This window comes from Salmo salar, chromosome ssa02, assembly GCF_905237065.1.
Source record: "Salmo salar chromosome ssa02, Ssal_v3.1, whole genome shotgun sequence".
In the NCBI taxonomy this organism is placed as follows: Eukaryota; Metazoa; Chordata; class Actinopteri; order Salmoniformes; family Salmonidae; genus Salmo; species Salmo salar.
In genome coordinates, this window is record NC_059443.1 from 39,116,917 (window position 1) to 39,138,889 (window position 21,973).

Here is a 21,973-nt window from a genome sequence, read left to right on the forward strand (position 1 = left end):
AGCCTATTTGACAGTATGCGTAGGCTACAGTGCTGTGCGATAGGAGTGTGACGACATAGCCTATATAATCTGAGCCTATACCAAGGCAGGAGATAGAAACACAACCACGTATTGACGGGATATGTCTTGCGATTCTCACGATTCTATATGTATTGCATTTCGGTACGGTAATTGGATGTTCCTAAACATATTGCTCACTATATGTCTGCTGCAGAGAGACAAGTGAGGGCATGAGAAAACAGCTCGTTTTGAACAGTCAGGGACATCCAAGTTCTAAAAACATCTTGGCTCACTATTTGGTGCAAATACAACTGACTCGCGCCATCTAACGCTACCTATGGTAGCAAAAATCGATACTTGGAGTCAAATATCGATATAATATTGCGACGTCTAACTGTAACGATCCCCCCCATCACTATATTGCATCAATATCAAATCCAATCAAAATGTATTGGTCACGTAGACACTTTAGCACGTCTTATAGCAGGTGTAGCAAAATGCGTATGTTACTATATAGAGTTTGCTTTCTGATGTCCGCAGCCCTATAAATATCTGCCATATTTCCTTGCTCAGGGAACCTCGGGTAGCTTACGCCAGGTGCAGCCAGTAAATGAATAGTTTAAGTTACAATGAAATACTAAAACATACTTATGTGTCTGGGGGTTTTCATTCTAAGATGCTACAATTCAGAATAGACATTAAATGACGGGACGTTGTCAGACAAGAAAAGGTTTCTTTCTCAGAGAACTCATTTATAATCATCCTCTCTCTCTCTCTCCCCCCAGGCTGATTGCGTGCGGCGCGGTGATGCGACCCTACGTGGAGGCCAACATATCCCACAAGTCCCACACCACCGTCAAGTACTTCCTGAAGATGTGGAGCAGCGTGAGCGAGACCCTCATCTTCATCTTCCTGGGCGTGGCCACGGTGGCCGGGCCGCACGCCTGGAACTGGACCTTTGTCTCCGTCACCGTCATCCTCTGTCTGGTGTCACGTGTCATTGGTGAGTCGAACACGGACACCTTCTTCACTGTACTGTACCAGTCTCTACATCAGATTCCAAAAGATGGTGAGAGAAATGACGTGACAGGCCCAACTTTCTCATAGTTTGTTATAATTTGGTCAAGTTGTTTCAGTAGAGGATGCGATACAGATTTTTAACATCCTCAACACTACAAGGGATAGTTATTCTTGGAGCCAGACTGAAATACCAGTCACTACATTTCAGTTAGGTAATGAGACAACTATTAGAGGAAGTGCCCCTTGTTTTGTCCGCTTGGTCCTCACATCGAGGAAGCCCAGATTTCAAAACTCGTCAGATACACGTCCCTAAAAAAAGGAAGCGAAAATATTTCTTCAAGTATTATGTCATTTCTGCAGTTATAGATAGACCCAAAGCAGACCTCCATCTGACTTTACGTGCTAGTTTGAAACCTGGTGACTTGACATTGCACTATCCCCATTGACCATTCTCTATTCTCACCAAACATAGTTTTCTGATTCTTATAATCTGCTAGTTTCACAATGTGTGTTCCAGTGTCTCCAATGTAGTGTGTGGGCTCTACTCCTCTTTCTCAGAAGCTGTTGATCCTTTCTTAGGTTCTAATGAGGCTGGTATTGGCTGTGTGTAAGGAGGGAGCAAACATGAAGTCAATCAGATAAAAGGCCTTGAAGGTTGACTCGCTTCTGCTCTCTCTCTCTCTCTCTCCCTCTCTTCTCTCTCTCGCCCTCCCAGGCGTGGTGGGCCTTACCTTCATCATCAACAAGTTCCGCATCGTCAAGCTGACCACCAAGGACCAGTTCATTGTGGCCTACGGTGGCCTGCGAGGGGCCATCGCCTTCTCCCTGGGCTACCTGCTAGACAAGGACCTCTTCCCCATGAGGACCATGTTCCTCACCGCCATCATCACCGAAATCTTCTTCACCGTGTTTGTACAGGTGGGTATTGGGCCAGTCCTTTAACCTGGTCCCAGATCTGATTTGTGCTGTCTAAGCACCTCGTCACGCCAATGGCCACAGTTGTCACGCCAATGGCCACAGTTGTCACGCCCGCACGACCACAGTTGTCATGCCAGCCATGGTTGCCACGCCAATGACCATAGGAGTTGGCAAGACAGCACAAAAAGAGCTGGTACCTGGCTAGCAACCCTCTAATTCTGCTTATGTCTTCAGATTTATAATGAAATCGAAAGCACTCTTTAAATTATGGCAAGTTAAAAAGACTATCAGATAAAATGTGTCACTGAGTGAACTCTAAATATTAGGAAGTAGGTCCTGGGCGATATGGCCAAAATCTCATATCCTGATATTGGTAATTTCATATAACGATACATATGACGATATACACATTTTGTATAAATTTCGATAAATAAATAGTTTATGTACAATGACCACATGTTAAAAAGACATATTTCTTATTACATTTTGAATTATACTCAACAATTAATTAGGTATTTGCATTTGGTACCTTGGGTCGAGCGTTAGCACCAACTCACAAAACCCCCGTTTCTCGACCGTGTAAATTTGGGCCGTGTCTTTGCAGATGTAAGTTGTAACGGCAGCTATTATCTCCTTCCATCTTTGCGATTATTTTCCATATGGTGTGCCGCGGGCAAAAGTCTCTTGCAATGTCTGAGTCGGGGGTTTGTTTTGAGCACTCGACTGTACTTTTTGGGGTCTCATCCGTAGACTCTGTCCACACTCTTTCACATGATTCTTACGCAGGTGGTGAAAGAGGTTAGTGGTGTATGAGCCTGTCGTTGGGACCGGCCTGCGGCATATTTTGCAGAGGACGGTTTTCTGGTCCGTGTCAGACTTTTCATACCCAAACCACGTCCACGCGACCGAAGTAGCCCCTCTTTTAGGTACGAGCTCCGTGTCTCCGTGCCCTGTGTCACATCCACTCTCCTCCATGTTTGTGTTGCAAATTTCCTTCGAAGAACACAAAGCCACGTCCAATTGCCGAAAAATATTGCCGTAAAGAGTGTGATTTCCGACACAACGAAATAAACGATAGAGCATAATATGAAACGACAGACATTTTTCTACCGTCACACGATATATATCGCCCAGCCCTAATAGGAAGTTGACTATATTACAGAGTGCTTTTGGGTCAAAATGGGTTGCTTTGTTGCTACATTGTGCTGTTGCTCTCTTGTCCCTAGTATATTTTAAGGCCTAAAGTGTTCAATGATTTTCATGGTTTGTTTGTACCCATTGCTACTGTATGCTAGTGTGACAAAAGGTCACTGCAGCTACTACTTTGAAGCACACACACGCGCTCGCGGGTCCGTTTGAAGCTCCGTGCGTCAGATATTCCCCCAGTCCTGCTGAGCAAACTCATCTTACAGTGAAGCTGTCGATGCATGCGGAAGCACTAGGACACTCGTCATCTGGCTGAGTATCCCCAAAATGGCAGCTACTAAAATAAAGCCTTCTATAAGCCTTTTGTGAAACAAATGTCTTCAGTAAATCTTTCACTCAGTGCTGGCAGTCTGGGATGGATTGGGTGTGTGCGTGCGTGCGTGCTGGCAGGGGTATTATTTAAGGGCCAGAGTCTGTTGTCATCCACTTAGGGTATAATAGTTAACCAGATAGACTTAATCTCCTTATGAGAGAGAATGGTACGCTAAAGCCTACGGACAACACACACACACACACACACACACACACACACAGGAACAGGATAAAAGAGATTGATAAAACCAGTATGCCAAATGGTATATTAACCAGCATTGATAAATCCTTTTCCCAGCACTCCTCAGTCGTAGATGGAACGGCCTTGTGCACCAACCACCTGCGCATAACTTCATTTAAATGCAAATGTTGCTTGACTGCTAAATACACAAAGTGGATACAGACTACAGTAGCTCTGGAAATAAATGACATGAAATTCACCCCTCAGCCAGTGCTTCTCTGTGCAGTGACTTTGAGGAAAGGAACAGAGTAAACACCATGCACACGAATGGAAGGTGTTGAAATGGACATTGCAGGCTTCTCTTGGGTCGCTGGTGTCGCGTAGATTTTAAAGATGGACATTTATCATTTGTTCGTCAGGATCACTAATGTTGCCTTAGTAACCTCTCCCTTCTCTCTCTCTCTCTCTTTCTCTCTTCTCCTCCTCACCCTCTCAGGGCATGACTATCAAACCCCTGGTGGACCTGTTGGCCGTGAAGAAGAAGCAGGAGGCCAAGCGCTCCATCAATGAGGAGATCCACACCCAGGTGACCTTTAACCCCCGTCAACCCCCTCACATCCTGGCCTCTCCTTCTCGAACCGCTCCTCTGTAGCCGGACCACCCATCAGACCAGTTAATTTCCTCCTGGGATATACGCGCTCTGGGTCCATATTCATAAAGTGTCTCTTACTAAGAGTGCTGATGTTTTAGCATCTAAATGGCAAAACTGATCCTAGATCTGCACTGCTACTCTGAGACACTTTATAAATACAGGCCCACAGGCCCTGGTCAGGATATGACATTTTCAGTACAAGAGCAGGAAACTCACTGAAGCAACACTGCAAGGCTGGTCTTGTTCACCTTAATTGTCTAACCAGCTTTCCCTGTAAAATGGGTTATTGCATTAATGGCTGTGGTTAAATGAATGATTTGGTTATTTCAATCTGAGGGATGTCCATTTGACTTTGAGGTGAAGTATCTGTCCAGACTTCAGTACTGTCATTACATGTTGAGTGCCAAATATTGCTCTGCACTTCCCCTCTATCTGCCATTAATGGAATGATCTTCTTCTAATGTATTTCGTCTTGCTGACATTGCCTTGCTGGGTGGTTTTAATAATGGAATGCAGCATTCCCCTGCTTCCTCTTAACTCAGACTAATTAAACTTCCTGCATGGCTCCCAATGGACCATCCTCTCATTCTCCACTGTCTCCACTGACTCATCCACCATGGTTGCCAGATTGGCAAGTAAAATCTCCCTGCGTAGGCCTGGCTTCCTCTGATGCTACTGATCATTCTCTCTCTGCCCTCGAGTGACCACTGAGCAGCACGGCACACCGTCACTCGGTCGCTCCTGTTGCTAATAATAGCCACATAATAACGGCACGTACTGTGTACACACACACACACACACACACAGTGTCTCTTTACGGGGCTCTGTTAGTTCTCTGGTGCACAGAGGAGCGATGAGTCACCGGCGCTCTAGGCTAGATGCCCCGGTTAGCAGCTTATAGCTCCTTCTCCAGCGTAAATGGCAGTGATGAAAATAAACAGAGATGTTCTAGGACTCCTAGAGTGCACCGGGAGTGGATGAGGGTGTTTTTAAGAGCCAGGTGGAGTCCCTCAGGGCTTTAATGTGAGAACCATTGTGTTTGTGGTCTCACAAATTGGTCAGTAGGTTGTTTGATGAATGGATATTTGAGGTTGCAGTTGTTTTTACTTTAGAAAGTCTATCTCTTGCCTAGTTGGCACCTGGGGCTGACCCTGACGTACTGTGTGTCACCTTGCTTGAGGCTTTCATTATAAAGTACCATCTATTGTGAGAAATTGTGAAGTTTTCTTCTACCAGAGGTAGAACTGATGCAGAAACGACTGTCAGGAAAGTCCCTTCGCTGCCCGAAAAAATTTCGAGCGACTTGAAATAAATTCAGTGGCACGACCAAACTGCGTGTTCCCATAGCAACTCTGCATGTCAAACTGTCCCTGTGCAGAACTGTCACAGCAGTGGCCATAATCAAAATACAGGAACAAAACTGACCACCGACTGAACGTCATCTGTCAGTGCCTATTTCTCTGCTTCAATCTGTGAGTGTGATGGACATCATCTAGGCCTAATGCTCTCTCTATTGGCCAGATTGTGGCTAATTCCTGTTGCAAGTGGAAGAATCTCCGTGGGGAAAAGGCTACTTAAGGGATAATCCAAAAATGACAAAATGGTGGCCTGTGTGATGTGGAAAATATACTTTTCTGGACTATTTCCATGTAATAGACACACAAAAAGTAGTAACAGATTAGGCTTGGTTACACTTTTCACTTCCCATTTTCAAAGCATTTCAAATATCTGTTTCTCTTGTTGGTTACCGTAGATACAATATTTGGACGTAAACGTTGTTTTCTTCCCCCTAGTTCCTGGACCATCTGCTGACTGGCATTGAGGACATCTGTGGACACTACGGCCATCACCACTGGAAAGACAAGTACGTAGCAAAGGATGGACTTAAAGGGTCACGGTGACAAGCGCTGTGTTTTTTTTTTTCTTCTTCACTGTAATAAAAACATTTGATTACCTCTTATTCTTAGGTTGAAGATCCTTAACGTGACAACTTTCTATTACACAGTCCAGTCATCTGTTTGTTGTCTATTTCCTTCTGTTTGACTTGAACAAAGATCCCAAGGCTAACTCCGTAAGGTGGCGGTGAAGCTGCCATCCACCAGGCGTTGGCAGTAGCAGCTAGCACCTTAAGTGGATTATCTTTCAGAACCGATGGTTGTCCTTCAATGAAACCGTACTGAACCCAATAATGTGATGGGAATCATAAAGCATCGCCGTTCCTAACCGAGTGAACCTCAATCACTTTGTGTGTTTTCCTTCCCTATGCAGTATTTACCCACAACAGTATTACGTTTCAACAGCCTTGGGCGTTTTATGTGGAAGTTATTCTCTCGAGAACCACGTGTAGGATCTGTTCAGACATCTCTGTAGGCCGATTTTTATCACCCGACAGTTGTCATATTTCACCTTCAGATCCAGTTCCAAACAGACTTTGACATAACACAATGTCTAACTGGATCGATCTCTGGAGTAGAGTCCCCCCTTGGATTTAGAGCATTATGATGAAAACACTGGGCTCATCCTATAGCGGTCTGTTTTCAGTGTGTGTTCCTGCCAGTGACAACACTGTCTCCTGTGTGTGTGTGTGTGTGTGTGTGTGTGTGCGCTCTACTCATATTCAAGAGCTTTTCATCAATTAACCTTTATAAGGTTTTAATGAGGCTGGTAATGGCTGTGTAATATAGAGGGGCAAGACATGGAGGCAATGGGATATAAGGGCTCGAAGGTTGACTTGTTTTCTTGTCTCTCTCTCCCTCTCTCCCCGCAGGCTAAACCGCTTCAACAAGAAGTACATAAAGAAGTGCCTGATAGCGGGCGAGCGCTACAAGGAGCCGCAGCTCATCGCCTTCTACCACAAGATGGAGTTCAAGCAGGCCATCGAGCTGGTGGAGAGCGGCGGGGGCGTCAAGCTGCCCTCCGCCATGCCCTCGCAGGTCTCCATGCAGTGAGTGCTCCACCCTCTTTCCCCCTCCAGCTCACCAGCTCTACACTTGATAGCCATTTCCACATCGTTGCGTTAGCCTATATCCGCGCAAGCCTGTGTGTGTGTCGAACGCCAGAGAGGTTTGAAAGTCAAGAGGCTGAACTAGCAATTACTTCCTGTAAATAACTGGTATGGGAGAAAGTGCCTGAAATCTTTCTCGTGGGTGTTACAGGAAGTAATTTCTAAGTGAGTTAGTGCTTGGTAGTGACCGAAAACAACCATAGTTATCCGTAGAGCCACAGTCAACATGTCTCTTGTTTTTCTCCTTTCTCTCTTCCAGGAACATCCAGCCCAAGAAGCTGCCGCCCGCTGTAGCAGAGCGGGCCCTGCCTCAGTTCACCAAGGGCCGTGAGGAGGAGATCCGGAAGATCCTCAGGAGTAACCTGCAGAAGACCCGCCAGAGGGTGAGCGCTGATATAGGATCAGATTTACCCTCCACTAATCTGAGGGGTAACATTAGGAGGGCAACTGCAAAGCTGATCTCAGATCCTTTTTTTTTTTTTGCGATTTGGGGTTTTCTCTCCGCTAGTAATGTAGGAATTCAGATGCTCACTCTGTTTGTAAAGAGAGAAGACAATTTTACATAATATAATATATGCCATTTAGCAGACGCTTTTATCCATAGCGACTCAGTCATGCTTGCATACATTTTACATACATCACATGCTTTGTTTGCCATTTTCTCATTAGTATTGTCAAACGTTAAATCTCTTGAGATTATAGTAGTAAAGTAGTCATAAGCCTGCATCATCATGAATACAAGTGTGCATTGTTGCTGTGTGGTCCTAGCTTAGACCTCCCTGTCCCGTGGTGGGAGTTGAATGAATGCGTTTTGTCTCTCCTTCCTCCCAGCTGCGCTCCTACAACAGATCCAGTCTGGTGCCTGAAAAGTGTATTATTATTATTATTGTGTGATCCTAGCTCTATAGCGTTCCTGTCCCATAGTGTGTGTTTTGTGTGTGTCGTCTCTCCCTCCAGCTGCGCTCCTACAACCGACACACTCTGGTGGCCGATCCTTTCGAGGATGGATGGAACGACTTCATCCTGAAGAAGCAGAGGATGATCGAGCTAGAGAAGAAGGTTAGACTAGCAGACTCTCCTAGCCTGGTTAAACCAGATTGAACGCTGCGTTCACCATTGTTGTGCTCACTTAGTCTGGAATTCCACTAATTCAGTTCAATAGAACTATATTTATCCCCTCAGCTGCAAATGATACATAAATAGATGTATACATGGGATCCTCCCAAAAATACCCGGTCCAAACAGCCTATTCTCTGAAAGAGGGTGGATTAAGGATGGAAGCCCACGTGGCCAAATTCTGCTCTTTGGATTTGGTCAAAACATTTATTCTACTGGATGAAACAATGAAATGTAGCCAAATCGGTTTTGGAAGCCATGCCAAGACTCCCCCAGACATAGAGAGAACTTCAACAGACAACCAGACACAAAGTTCTCTCATTACTCACAGTTTGTAAACTTTGTTTTAAACAATCGCATTAATTTAGCCTAACTATTATGGATGTAGTCAGTGTTCCATAAATTGCCCCCCCTCCTCAACTCAATTAATTTTCCTGACACAATCAGTTCCTGATTAATTTATGCAGCTTTGTGGCCCGAAGGCCAACTTGCATTTAATCAGTCTCTAATTATGTAATGAAAATGGAAGCAACATCTTGATTAAATAGAACTGTTTGATTAAAAAGGACACTGAGGACACTGTAGACTGAGGACTCTGCAGATCCTAGCAGAATTGTTTATTTTGGAAATGAAGTAACATTTTAACTGAATAGAACTTTTTAAAAGGACACTGTAGAGTGGAGGAAAACGCTGATCCCAACAGACCGGTAAACACAATTTACCGACCTGTCAAACTTTAATAGCACTTTTGTATTGAAGATGTGATTTGGTTGGGCTTTATGATATTGCCCTATCTAGTGTTTGGAAGTATTGCTGTAATGCATTGATTTCTATATTGCTGACCTCACTAAAAGAATTTCCATTAAAATGGACAATAAAGTATCGTAAATAATATGGCTGTATGGCACTATGCTTTAATCTAAAGTGGCTGGCAGTCGCCGACAATTCATATACAGTATTCACTACGTGTGTCTGATGCGGGAATCAAACCCACAACCCTTGTATATTGAAAGGGTTGCTTGTGTGTGCCTGTGAACAGATGACGGAGATGAGTAACTACCTCACAGTCCCTGCCGCACCTCCCGACTCCCCCACCATGTGCAGAGCCAGACTGGCCTCAGGTGAGTCCATCCTACACCCACATCACACCCTGACGCTCCCTTTTTTACACTATCCTGCCAACCCATCCCATTACTGGTCTGGTGCTGATCATTTTTACACTATCCTGCCAACCCATCCCATTACTGGTCTGGTGCTGATCATTTTTACACTATCGTGCCAACCCATCCCATTACTGGTCTGGTGCTGATCATTTTTACACTATCGTGCCAACCCATCCCATTACTGGTCTGGTGCTGATCATTTTTACACTATCCTGCCAACCCATCCCATTACTGGTCTGGTGCTGATCATTTTTACACTATCCTGCCAACCCATCCCATTACTGGTCTGGTGCTGATCATTTTTACACTATCGTGCCAACCCATCCCATTACTGGTCTGGTGCTGATCATTTTTACACTATCCTGCCAACCCATCCCATTACTGGTCTGGTGCTGATCATTTTTACACTATCGTGCCAACCCATCCCATTACTGGTCTGGTGCTGATCATTTTTACACTATCGTGCCAACCCATCCCATTACTGGTCTGGCGCTGATATTTATTTTCAAATTGTCCTTTCCAGCATGGTTCCTGGAACTATGGTGGTTGTGTAACCAGGCTGGCTTGGCTTGGTAGTGTGAATCAACACTTGATGTAAGGTTGCTTTTGAAGCAACAGGAAAGATGATGGAAACAGACTTGTTCCATCACAGACCTTTTGGGCACCTTTGCACTTTATCACTTAAATATATTTTTGGAGTTTTGAGTCGAAAGGATTGCATTTGCTTCACATGTAGTATACCTAGTTTGGTCAGATTGTTACAGTTTATAACGTTTAAATGGCTGCCAGTGATGCTATCTACAGAATGTAATTACATTACTCTGTTATACAGTAGGCTGCTCCACCTTTTATTGTATTTCTACTGGAAATATGTTTACATGTAAAGCAGCGTTGCGCATAGTTTTATTTTAGACAGTGATTTCAAAGCTGAAAACGCAGGGGCCAAAGTCATTCCAGGTATGTAGCACAGTTCTAGTGAGTGTAGAAGGTGATGGGCTGTGGCGGCCAATAGCCTCGACTACAAACTTACTGTATACGCATGTAACTGTTGCTTGCTTCCATTTGTAAATGCAATATGCATGATTCTAGCGTGCATTTTTCATGCGGTTGACATGATCAGGTTACGGAATGATGCGGCACCACAGCTGTGATGTAATTGTTTGTGAATGTGTGTATATATATATGTGTGTGTGTAATGTGAGTGTTTTTGTGACTTTGTGAATGTGTATTGTATATCTATTTTTGTTCGGTGAACAGTTGAAGTATTTGTTCTAGTCAGGGTTGGCCAACCCTAGTCATAGAGAGGCATAGTGTGGGAGCTGCTGTTCTAGCCCAGCTCACTAGCACGCCATGACGCTGTGGAACGTTTCGAAATACAGATATATGGAACAAACATACACCTGACGTGTAGAATAGGAATCAGGTAAGCTCTATTCATGACATTTCTATCTGCGACGTTACACAGCGTTTGCCTACTCAACGTGCCCTTTGGTTGGCCTCCCCTGTTTTGGAGTAATGTACCGTACGCTAACCCTTTTCCTTGCCTGCCCCGCGCAGACCCCAACGCCTTCTACAACATCAAGGCGTCTTCAGACGGCGTCCCCACCATCCAGGTGGACCTAGCCTCCCCCCAGTCCCCGGACTCTGTCAACATGCTGAACGAGTTCTCCAAGCGGGGTGCCACGGACCAGGGCCTGGGTCAGAGGGAGGGGGCCGACCGGGATGAGGACCAAGGCCTGATGATGAAGCCGTCCTCGGCCGGGAAAGAGGAGAAGGGAGAGGAAGAGGGGGGCAACAAGAACCCAGGGCTGATGAGGTGTCTGAGTGACCCGGGCCCTAGTAATGAGGACGAGGAGGATGAACCATTCCTTCCCTAAAAAAAAAAACGAGCTCCTCCCATTGTGAGGAATATGGAGGGGCCTGGTTGCAGCAGCTCCTCCCCCTGAGCGGGGCACTACAGGGGAAAGGTCCACCTCCTCTCACTCCACCACCACCTCATTTGAGTTTGCTATCCCATTGGTTGAGGAACCAATGAAGCCAAAACTGTTAAGAAAGGACTTAGGACATAACTTGTTTTATGAACCAAAAGAGAAAAGGAGACTAAATAGCCATCTTTTTTTCAATAGTTGTCATTGCTCTTTTTTCATTTTTTAAGTGACAGGAAGGCAGTCGCCGCCTTGGGTGATCTTGGGTTTGGTGGGAATTAGCCCGAGAGACGGGGGAACATAATAATGCGTTACCAAAGGTTTGGACTGGTGTTCCGCATTTGGTTTCATAACGTTTACGATCGTTCTTCTACTTTCAAGAAAAGTTAGACTTATTTTTTTGGTCAGACACTTAGAGTAAACTCCTTTTCACTAGGTGCATTTTATCACACAATTAGCCACTTAACTGCTTGTTTTGAATTTCAGGGTTAATATGAGACTATTGTTTATGTGGTTGTCTTTTGTCATCGTTTGTCATTCAGCTGGTCAGGGTTCTACTTGGTGTACTTGGTGCTGTACACCGGATGTACTTCACGCTGGATGTAATGTTTTCACTGTGCTAAACTCGATGGACCTCTTTCTTCACCACCTCGCCTATGGAGACCCTAAGGCTAAGGAATGCGCCAAGCGCAGACTTGGAAATGTTGAGATGCAAACCTGGCATCGCCGCTTTAAGCATAGCCTCTCTATTTTAATCGAACGTACAAAATCGTCAGCGTCACCGAGACGTGTATACTGTGCAGTATAAGCTCATTTACATAACAGAAGGCTTGTGATGCAACACCAAGAGATTTGTTGATCTTGAATGGACTTAACTCCCCTATATAAACCAATGCCTAAAATCACACCAAATACTGTTATCCTCCTGACACCCAGCCAAAAAAGGTTTTGGAATGTCTTCATTTTGTGTTTTGAGTCAAAATTATTTACAAAGACATTTGTATGTGCGCTGTAGTGGACATAAAGAAACGGTTGATAGTAAATATTAAAAATGTATATTACAGTAAATGGGTATAGTAGGTAAACATAGTTGTCACATCCTGATGTCCTCTACAAAGGACATTTATAAATGTGAAAAAAGATTACACTGCTCTGAAAACTCACCACATTATTTCTAAGATATTTACTAGAAGCAATTTGATTATCAAACTCACAAAAATTATAATTACACAATTACACACACTTATCTTCTTACCACAACGTATGCTAATTGTGTTGGCAGCCATTTAGAAAATCCAGGAAGAGAAAGTTATCCAGGTCACACCCCCACTCATGTGATATCATTGAAAAGCCCAGAATGTCCTCTCAGGTACAACAGGACTTAATACAGTGGCATGTCAAAGAGAGTGTACAAAAATGAATTGGTGGGTCTCAGGGGGATATGTTCCCTTTAAGAAAATGCTCTAGTATGGGCCATTTCAGAACCATTTTGTGGTGTTTTCTCCATACTCTTGCCGGTAGTTGCATCTTACAATTCATCTTACGGGTTTGATCTATTCTTTACTCTCTTGCACCTTATTTACATCAACTGTTTTGACATTTTTAAAAGACCTTGTTGCCAGTTTAACGTCCCCCCTTGGTTTTTAGCACTCCCCTTTTTGAAAATCTAGTGTTCCATAGACATGTGGGGTTTTAGGCATCACTGTAAAGGATGTGAGGGGACTACGGATCTGTATCGTCTAACCACCTCAATGGCCAAGAATATATAATTAATTTAACCTTTATTTATCCAGGTGAGTCAATTAAAAACAAATTCTTACGCTCTGACTACACCGGCTGTGCATGCGTCCACCATCGCGCGTATGTTGAGTTTGTCGATCCACACCAGACGTGATCATGACACGCCGGTTAAAATATCAAAACCAACTATGTTAATTTGGGGCAAGTCGAAACACACATGAAACATGTAGCCAGCTAGCTCTTGCTAGGTAGTTTGTCCTAGGAGATGGACATTGGCTTGTTATTTTACCTGACATGCATATTGTCCTTTTATTAGCTGGTTCTTTGTAGAATTTTTGACCCGGAGTGTTTCTCTACTCCGACATTTAATCCATCGATTAAAAAGGGAAACCTAGTTAGTTTTTAGTTTATCTTTAGTGAATCTCTCCTCGTTTTGTCTCTCAAGCTTTCGCGTGGGTTTGTATCTTCCTGATATCCAATAAGGAGGGGACTTGCAGCGCGACTCTAATAGAACGAAGTTGTATTTTAGGGCTTGGCTACGCAGACACTTCGTCACACGAGCGAGCACCACATGGCCGGTGAGGTTTGCATGTTACTTATAATGATGGCCTGGAGATACAAGCATGAGGACATGGGCAAAACTAGCTATTCAATGCAGTATATTGGTGTAAAATGTGCATAGCGATTATATTGATTATAACCATTTTAATTGAACGATGCCCTTTAAAACAAATGCCGTGCTGTAATGTCGACGCAAACGAAGAGGTCATCGCTCCTCTGCTAACACTGAGGTCTATAACCATCACGGGAAGTGCGCTAGCTAGCTGTAAGCAAATTCACATCCGAACGCAAGAGCCAACACATATTCTACTCGCACAACAGCGTAAAGCTAATCTAGGGTTTGTGTAAGACTATGAAAACCTTGACATGTACAGTATATTATGTATACAGTACATTGCTTCTCTTTTCGACACAAAGCCATAAGATCAATAGGAACAATTGAGTATTTGATTTTGATTTCAAGAATGTTAGCTATATTGTCAATGTGATTACTGTTGACCCTCAACCCACCTACTGTATAACCATCTTAGATTTGTAGCATGAGTGACAACTTTAGCTGGAGTCTCTCAACTAGAGAAGCCTAAGATGTCCAAGACCGTGGCCTAGTTTGCTGATTGTCACCTTCCTCTCCGACCTTTGTGTGCTGTCACTTTACGCCCAGAGAGAGAGAGAGAGTCTCGTTACAGCTGAGGAGAGGAGGAGGAGGGAGGAGAGAGAGGGTTCTCGTTACAGCTTAGGGGAGGAGAGCGAGAGGGAGGGAGAGCGGGAGGTGAGGAAGAGGAGCACGGTGGTTACTGAGGTTACAGTAGAGGGGGGAACATGAGGACGGTGTGACGACGTAATGGCGTGCTTCTAAGAAACCGTGGCCACTCGCGCACATAAAGTACTACATCGTGTGTGTAGGTGGTGTTCTCCTTTCATGTACCCATTCCCTCACATGGGCAATGCAGTGGCGGGTACTTGTAGGTTGAGTCCAGGAAGGTAAAATAGATCAAGCGTCTCACTTTCTTCACTGAAACCAAATTGAATGATGTGTTGAAATGTCAGAGCATGTTGTAAAGGACAGGCTGCTTTGGCTGTGAGAGTAGACGAGGACAAGGTCTTATTGATCAGAGAGGGGTTTAAAATGAAGCTTTATGGAATGATTGACATTTTGATACTTCCCTGGCAGATTTTTCTCTCCATTGTATTGTTATTTCAACGACACCAGAAATCTAGTATAGTATGAACATGACATTTACAAGGTTTCCGAAATAGGTTATGTAAGGGCAGCCATAGAAAGTCAACTTTAGCTTGGAAACTAGCCCTGGAAACTGTTTCTAAGCCCCCTTTTTTTTTAAATTAGCCTTAGTGCTAGTGTTAGCTGTTTACCTCAGCTTTCCCAGCGCTCTTTTATTTGGCCACCACTTAAAGACCGTCAATGGTTTCCTGCTGGAAAGGAGGAACCACTGTTATCGTTAGTGTTCAGAAGACCGATCTTTAAATTTATACTGAACAAAAATATCAATGCAACATGCAACAATTTCAAAGATTTTAGAGTTACAGTTCACATGAGGAAATCACTCAATTGAAATCAATTCATTAGGCCCTAATCTATGGATTTCAAATGACTGGGAATACAGATATGCATCTGTTGGTCACAAATAACTTAAAAAATAAAAATGGTCCTCACGATGGGCCTCGAATTTGTCACCGTATTTTTGAGCATTCAAATTGCCATTGATAAAATGCAATTGTGTTCGTACTCCGTAGCTTATTTCTTCCCATATCATAACCCTACCAACACCATGGGACACTGTTCACAACATTGATGTCAGCAAACCACTCGCCCACACAACACCCTACATATGATGTGTGGTTGTGAGGCTGGTTGGACGTACTGACATTCTCTAAAACGACATTGGAGGTGGGTTATGGTAGAGAAATGAACATTCAATTCACTGGAAAAAGCTCTGGTGGACATTCCTGCAGTCAGTGTGACAATTGCGCACTCCCTCAACTTGAGACATCTGTGGCATTGTGTTGTGTGACAAAACTGCACATTTTAGAGTGGCCTATTGTCCCCAGCACAAGGTGCACTTGTGTAATGATCATGCTGTTTAATCACCTTCTTGATATGCCACACCTGTCAGGTGGATGGATTATCTTGGCAAAGGAGAAGTGCTCACTAACAGGGATGTAAACTAATTTGTGCACAAAATCTTTGGCGAAATAACATTTTTGTGCGTATATAACATTTCTGGGATCTTTTATTTCAGCTCATAAGACAATGGACCAACACTTTACATGTTGCGTTTATATTTTTGTTCAGTGTAGTTGCCCGGTACATGTAGGCTACCTTAAAATCTAATTCAGGGTGTTTCTCACCAACCATATTGTGCACCAATGGTTTAAACGCAGATTTTTCCATCCAAATAGTTTTTGTATCGAAGCAAGCCCTGGTTGGTGTCTGAAAATCATGCAGTGTGTTTGTAACACTCTCGGCATCATTGTGTTTTCGTTCCTTGCAGACAACTAAATCTCAAGCCATACAACCTGTCTAGGGACTTTAATATTAATTGGTGTATGACAATGCTATGTCTGTCACGTTGCAGCAGCCTTTGTTCAGTATTTCCTGTAGGGAAGGAAGGTGAACATTTGTAAGTGGCTTCAATGTCTTGCTTCACTAATTTCCTTAATTGTTCAAATGCAAATGAATTTTTGTTTCCTATCTCAGCTCCACGCTGAATAATTTTTCACATTTAATGGATTGTTGAATCTATGTCTGTATAAATTCTCTGGCCTCGTTTGGAAGTGGGTTCATGGAATCGCAAGGAGGAGGGTATTCGTTTCCCAGGACTAAGTTTGGCCATGCTTGTGGTTCTGTCTGCGTTATGCATGCTTTACATGTGTTTATTTGCATTTGTATAATTGCTGCTACATGTGATTTTTTTCCATTCGGATCACATGCTTTATTTCGGGTTCCTTTGCTTTGTATTTCTTAATGTGTTCTACGATGTGTTAATGTGGTTTATTTGCTTTATATTGCTTCTAGTACTTTATATTCGGTTCACATGCTTTATTTGGTTTCATACACTTTTTACATTGGCTCCATGTGCTTTATATTGCTTCATGTGCTTGACATGGCTCTGTGCTTTTTAAAGTCATTCCATCTTATGGTTGGTTGGCTACCTTACTGGAACTGAACCATACTGACATTAGAGACCAAACGCTTCTTTCATCCAAACTAGTGTCGTTACAAAATGATTGTTCTCCTTACATTGATAGGTTGGAGCAGTAGATCATGGGTATAACAGCAACCTAGATAGGACTATGATGGTTGACAATCTGTCAGAAGGTCATGTTTATTATGGCCTGACCCACGTTACGGGCTGTACTGTAAAAGAGCTTTCTTGTTTTCTTTTCTCCTGCTGAGAATCAACAGAATAATTATTCCACAGTCATCATTTGCATATGTCCAAAGGGATTTGATTGTCAAAAAAAAAAAATCTGAGTGATCTCACTCCTGAAGTGCACATGTGGATATAACATCTTCATTAAACATACTGCGGCCTGGTATATTTAGAAGCGATGAACAATGTATGTAGACTACCTTTCCTTACCTCTGAGTCTGTAGCAATTTGCCACACCATATTGATAAAAGCACTTTAACCGATACCTTTAACTCAAAACACTCACGCTAAAGCAAGAGCAATAAGTACGGGTATTTTGGTCACACAGGCTTTGCATGGCTAGTGTAACACGGGGGATGTATGTGTGGTATAATAGTTTACGGTAAGGTCAGGTGCAAATTTGGATCTGTCTATGCCACATGCAAGACAGAGAAGCAGGGATGCAGTTTAACTTTGACTTAAATCAGACTAGGTTGAATGCTTTTCTTCATGAATTCCCTTGCTCTACTACAGCTGCGTCTACAGCATGGCGATTGTATTGCCCACCAGCCACTCATGTTTTTTTTTACGTCTCTCTTTTTTTCTGTTTTAATGTCGGCTAATTGATCTCCAGTGATTTGCAATGTGTACTTCGCAATAATACAAAATATTTTATTTTCTATACAAGTGAATTCAAATATATAAGTCAATATGTTATATAAATATATAATGTTACTGTAGAACATCAAACTGTATGAAAAATGACACTAGTGACAACTGTGCACTGTATTGTTGGTTAGCCTAGCTTAAGCATTCCAAACCTTGTATTACGAAAACAAACTAATGCAGTAATGTTGAAATGAAACAATATACCAAATTAAAGTTGTAATTTATCAAAATAAATGTTTCTCTGATACAATGTTTCTTTCTGCAATACAATTTCTACTGATTCTCCAGTAAAAGTAGGCCTAATTTGCTTCAAAGGACAGCAATAAAGAAAAAGGCTGGGCTTCAATGAAAGAGGTGTTATAGCGTGCAGCAATATACAGCCAACAATGACGTTTTAAAGTCATTTCCATAACATTTGCGGAGATCACATTTTATGGTAAACGCTGCCCATTTCCTCTCAAGAGTAAATTGCGGACTAAAGTTGTTGTAGTGCGCAGCGCCATGACGCGCCTTGCATTGAATCCCGGCCAACGTACGCTACAACTACAGTACCAGTCAAAAGTTTGGACACACCTACTCATTCAATGTTTTTTCTTTATTTTGACTATTTTCTACATTTGTAGAATAATGGTGACGACATCAAAACTATGAAATAACACATGGAATCATGTAGTAACCAGAAAAGTGTTAAAAAAATCGAAATATATTTGAGATTCTTCAAAGTTGCCACCCTTTGCCTTGATGACAGCTTTGCACACACTTGGCATTCTCTCAACCAGCTTCATGAGGTAGTCACTTGAAATGCATTTCTGGTGACTACCTGAAAGTTAATTTGTGGAATTTATTTCCTTCTTAATGCGTTTGAGCCAATCAGTTGTGTTGTGACAAGGTAGGGGTGGTATACAGAAGATAGCCCTATTTGGTAAAAGACCAAGTCGATATTATTGCATGAGCAGCTCGAATAAGCAAAGAGAAACGACAGTCCATCATAACTTTAAGACATGAAGGTCAGTCATTCCAAAAAGTTTCTTCAAGTGCAGTCACAAAACCATCAAGAGCTATGATGAAACTGGCTCTCATGAGGACCACAACAGGAAAGGAAGACCCGGAGTTACCTCTGCCACAGTTCATTAGTTACCAGCCTCAGAAATCGGCAATTAACTGCACCTTAGATTGCACTTCACAGAGTAACAGACACAACTCAATATCAACTGTTCAGGGGAGACTTTGTGAATCAGGCCTTCATGGTTGAATTGCTGCAAGGAAACCACTACTAAAGGACACCCATAAGAAGAAGAGACTTGCTTGGGCCAAGAAACACAAGGAATGGACATTAGACCGGTGGAAATCTGTCATTTGGTCTGATGAGTATTTTAGATTTTTGGTTCCAACCACTGTGTCTTTGTGAGACGCAGAGTAGGTGAACGGATGATCTCTTTATGTGGTTCCCACTGTGAACCATGGAGGAGGAGGTGTGATGGTGACACTGATTTATTTAGAATTCAAGGCACACTTAACCAGCATGGCTACCTCAGCATTCTGCAGCGATACGCTATCCCATCTGGTTTTCACTTAGTCCCACTATCATTAGTTTTTCAACAGGACAATAAGACACAGCCTGGAGGAGTGTTGTAAGGGCTATTTGTCCAAGGAGAGTGATGGAGTGCTGCATCAGATGACCTGGCCACCACAATCACCGACCTCAACCAAATTGAGATGGTTTGGGATGAGTTGGACCGCAGAGTGAAGGAAAAGCAGGCAACAAGTGCTCAGCATATGTGGGAATTCCTTCAAGACTATTGGAAAAGCATTCCAGGTGAGCTCGTTGAGAGAATGCCAAGCGTGTGCAAAGCTGTCATCAAGGCAAAGGGTGGCTACTTTGAAGAATCTCTTTTTTGGTTACTACATGATTCCATGTGTGTTATTTCATAGTTTTGATGTCTTCACTATTATTCTACTATGTCGAAAGTAGCAAAAATAAAGAAAAACCCTTGAATGAGTAGGTGTGTCAACTTCTGTTGAGCTTCAATTGGCGGACAGCCTAACGTTCTCCTGCAAAATGTCTTGATAAACTTGGGAATTCATTTTTCCGTCGACGATAGCAAGCTGTCCAGGCCTTGAGGCAGCAAAGCAGCCCCAAACCATGATGCTCCCTCCACCATACTTTACACTTGGGATAAAGTTTTGATGTTGGTGTGCTGTGCCTTTTTTTTCTCCACACATAATGTTGTGTGTTCCTTCCAAACAACTCAACTGTAGTATCATCTGTCCACAGAATATTTTGCCAGTAGCTCTGTGGAACATCCAGGTGCTCTTGTGAACTTCAGACGTGCAGCAATGTTTTTTTTTTGGATAGCAGTGGCTTCTTCTGTGGTGTCCTCCCATGAACATCATTCTTGTTTAGTGTTTTACATATTGTAGACTAGCCAACAGAGATGTTAGCATGTTCCAGAGATTTCTGTGAGTCTTTAGCTGACACGCTAGGATTCTTCTTAACCTCATTGAGCATTCTGCACTGTGCTCTTGCAGTCATCTTTGCAGGACTGCCACTCCTAGGGAGAGTAGCAACAGAGCTGAACTTTCTCCATTTATAGACAATTTGTCTTACCATGGACGGATGAACATCAAGGCTTTTAGAGATACTTTTGTAACCTTTTCCAGCTTTATGGAAGTCAACAATTCTTAATCTTAGGTCTTCTGAGATCTCTTTTGTTTGAGGCATGGTTCACATTAGGCAATGCTTCTTGTGAATTGCAAACTCAAATTTTGTGATGTTTTTTTTTTTATAAGGCAGATCAGATTACATTTTGACCAATTTATGCAGAGATCCAGGTAATTCCAAAGGGCTCACATACTTTTTCTTCCCACTTCACTTTTTGTATACTTTCCCAGTACATTATTAACATGTCATTCTTAATCTTTGCAGAAGGTGGAGTGTAGTACCATCATATTACAGCAAACCTGTACAATAACTTTAGACAAAGTAAACACATTGCACTTTGATGCATTTTCTCTCTTGGGTTTTGACAATTTTGTGAATCATTTCTTACTTTTGGAACACAATACAGCACTGTGGATGCTTGGCCTACTCTAATTTGATGTGCTCTGTTTTTGTTTTTGACCCTCCTAGAATGAATTGGCTGCCCTGACAAGATTTAAATTAGCCTACATTCTCTGGCGTTGCAGCGAATTCGCAGTCATCGAGACGGCTAAATATGCAATACTAGCAACCCATTTGACTCTGTCGATTTATCCTGTCTATTTGGTCCTGTTCACTGATTATACTGCAGTTCAATTCGTGTGACTCTTTTGCTTGCCAAACGGCTTGCGTGAGGACCCACAATACTCTCCCGAATGTGGTGGGACAAGACAAATGTGCTCTATTACCATGAATACACCCTGTTTATTTTTTCTTGATCACATTTTAATGTTGGAGTAGGTGGAATAATACATTTGACTGTTTGTCATATATTTGATTATTTTTACATTCAGAAGAAGAGCCAGGGAAAATTAGTTTTAAAGGCAGGGTTTATCTGTCCAGCCTGAGAGACATAGGCAGGAACAGCCAGAAGATGGTGCTGTGCAACCAAAAATGGACTTGGCTTTTGCTGATGGGTGAGCCCTATCCTAGTATCACAGAGCAGGTGTTTACCATTTTAGATTGTATCCCATTGATATTTTATAACTACCTAGCAAACACGGACATTTAATCACTGCAGTTGATAGGGAATAAGGTTTACAGTGTTCAAATTCCATCGGGGTAATGGTCTGTTTATTGCATTCTATTCAAATTTCTATGGTCCACATACCTGCTGTAAAGTATGGCTAATTGTTGTTTTAGCTATTAAAAAGCCATTGCTTGAATGTTCCTATCAAGAGTGTTTTGGAATTGAATTGAGCAAACCAAACAGCCTCTAGAGGTCTACTAAAGGTGTGTGTGTGTGTGTGTGGAAAATGCCTCTTCTCCACTATGAGAGGATTATTTCCTCAGTTATCTTATTCCAATGCATGAGGACTAAACATTAGAGAAGGCTGAGAGAAACCTGTGGGGGGCTGTTAGCCCCTGGTCGATAACCATCACTCAGCCAAAATGATTGCCTTGGTCAGTTGTGCATCCGAAATGAAGACCAGAAGC

The 21,973-nt window shown here is 42.8% G+C and overlaps 1 protein-coding gene across 1 annotated transcript in view; it reads left to right on the forward strand.

The window, feature by feature from the left end:
• LOC106582892 (sodium/hydrogen exchanger 1) overlaps positions 1-18,085 on the forward strand; it is a 42,408-nt gene extending 24,323 nt beyond the window's left edge. The window contains exons 4-12 of the mRNA XM_014166485.2: positions 786-1,003; positions 1,736-1,938; positions 4,134-4,223; positions 6,083-6,153; positions 7,057-7,233; positions 7,553-7,676; positions 8,251-8,352; positions 9,449-9,530; positions 11,130-18,085. Of these exons, the coding sequence (XP_014021960.1) occupies positions 786-1,003; positions 1,736-1,938; positions 4,134-4,223; positions 6,083-6,153; positions 7,057-7,233; positions 7,553-7,676; positions 8,251-8,352; positions 9,449-9,530; positions 11,130-11,449 (1,387 nt within the window). The 3' untranslated portion in view covers positions 11,450-18,085. The remainder of the gene's footprint in view (positions 1-785; positions 1,004-1,735; positions 1,939-4,133; positions 4,224-6,082; positions 6,154-7,056; positions 7,234-7,552; positions 7,677-8,250; positions 8,353-9,448; positions 9,531-11,129) is intronic.
• Positions 18,086-21,973: the final 3,888 nt, after the last annotated feature.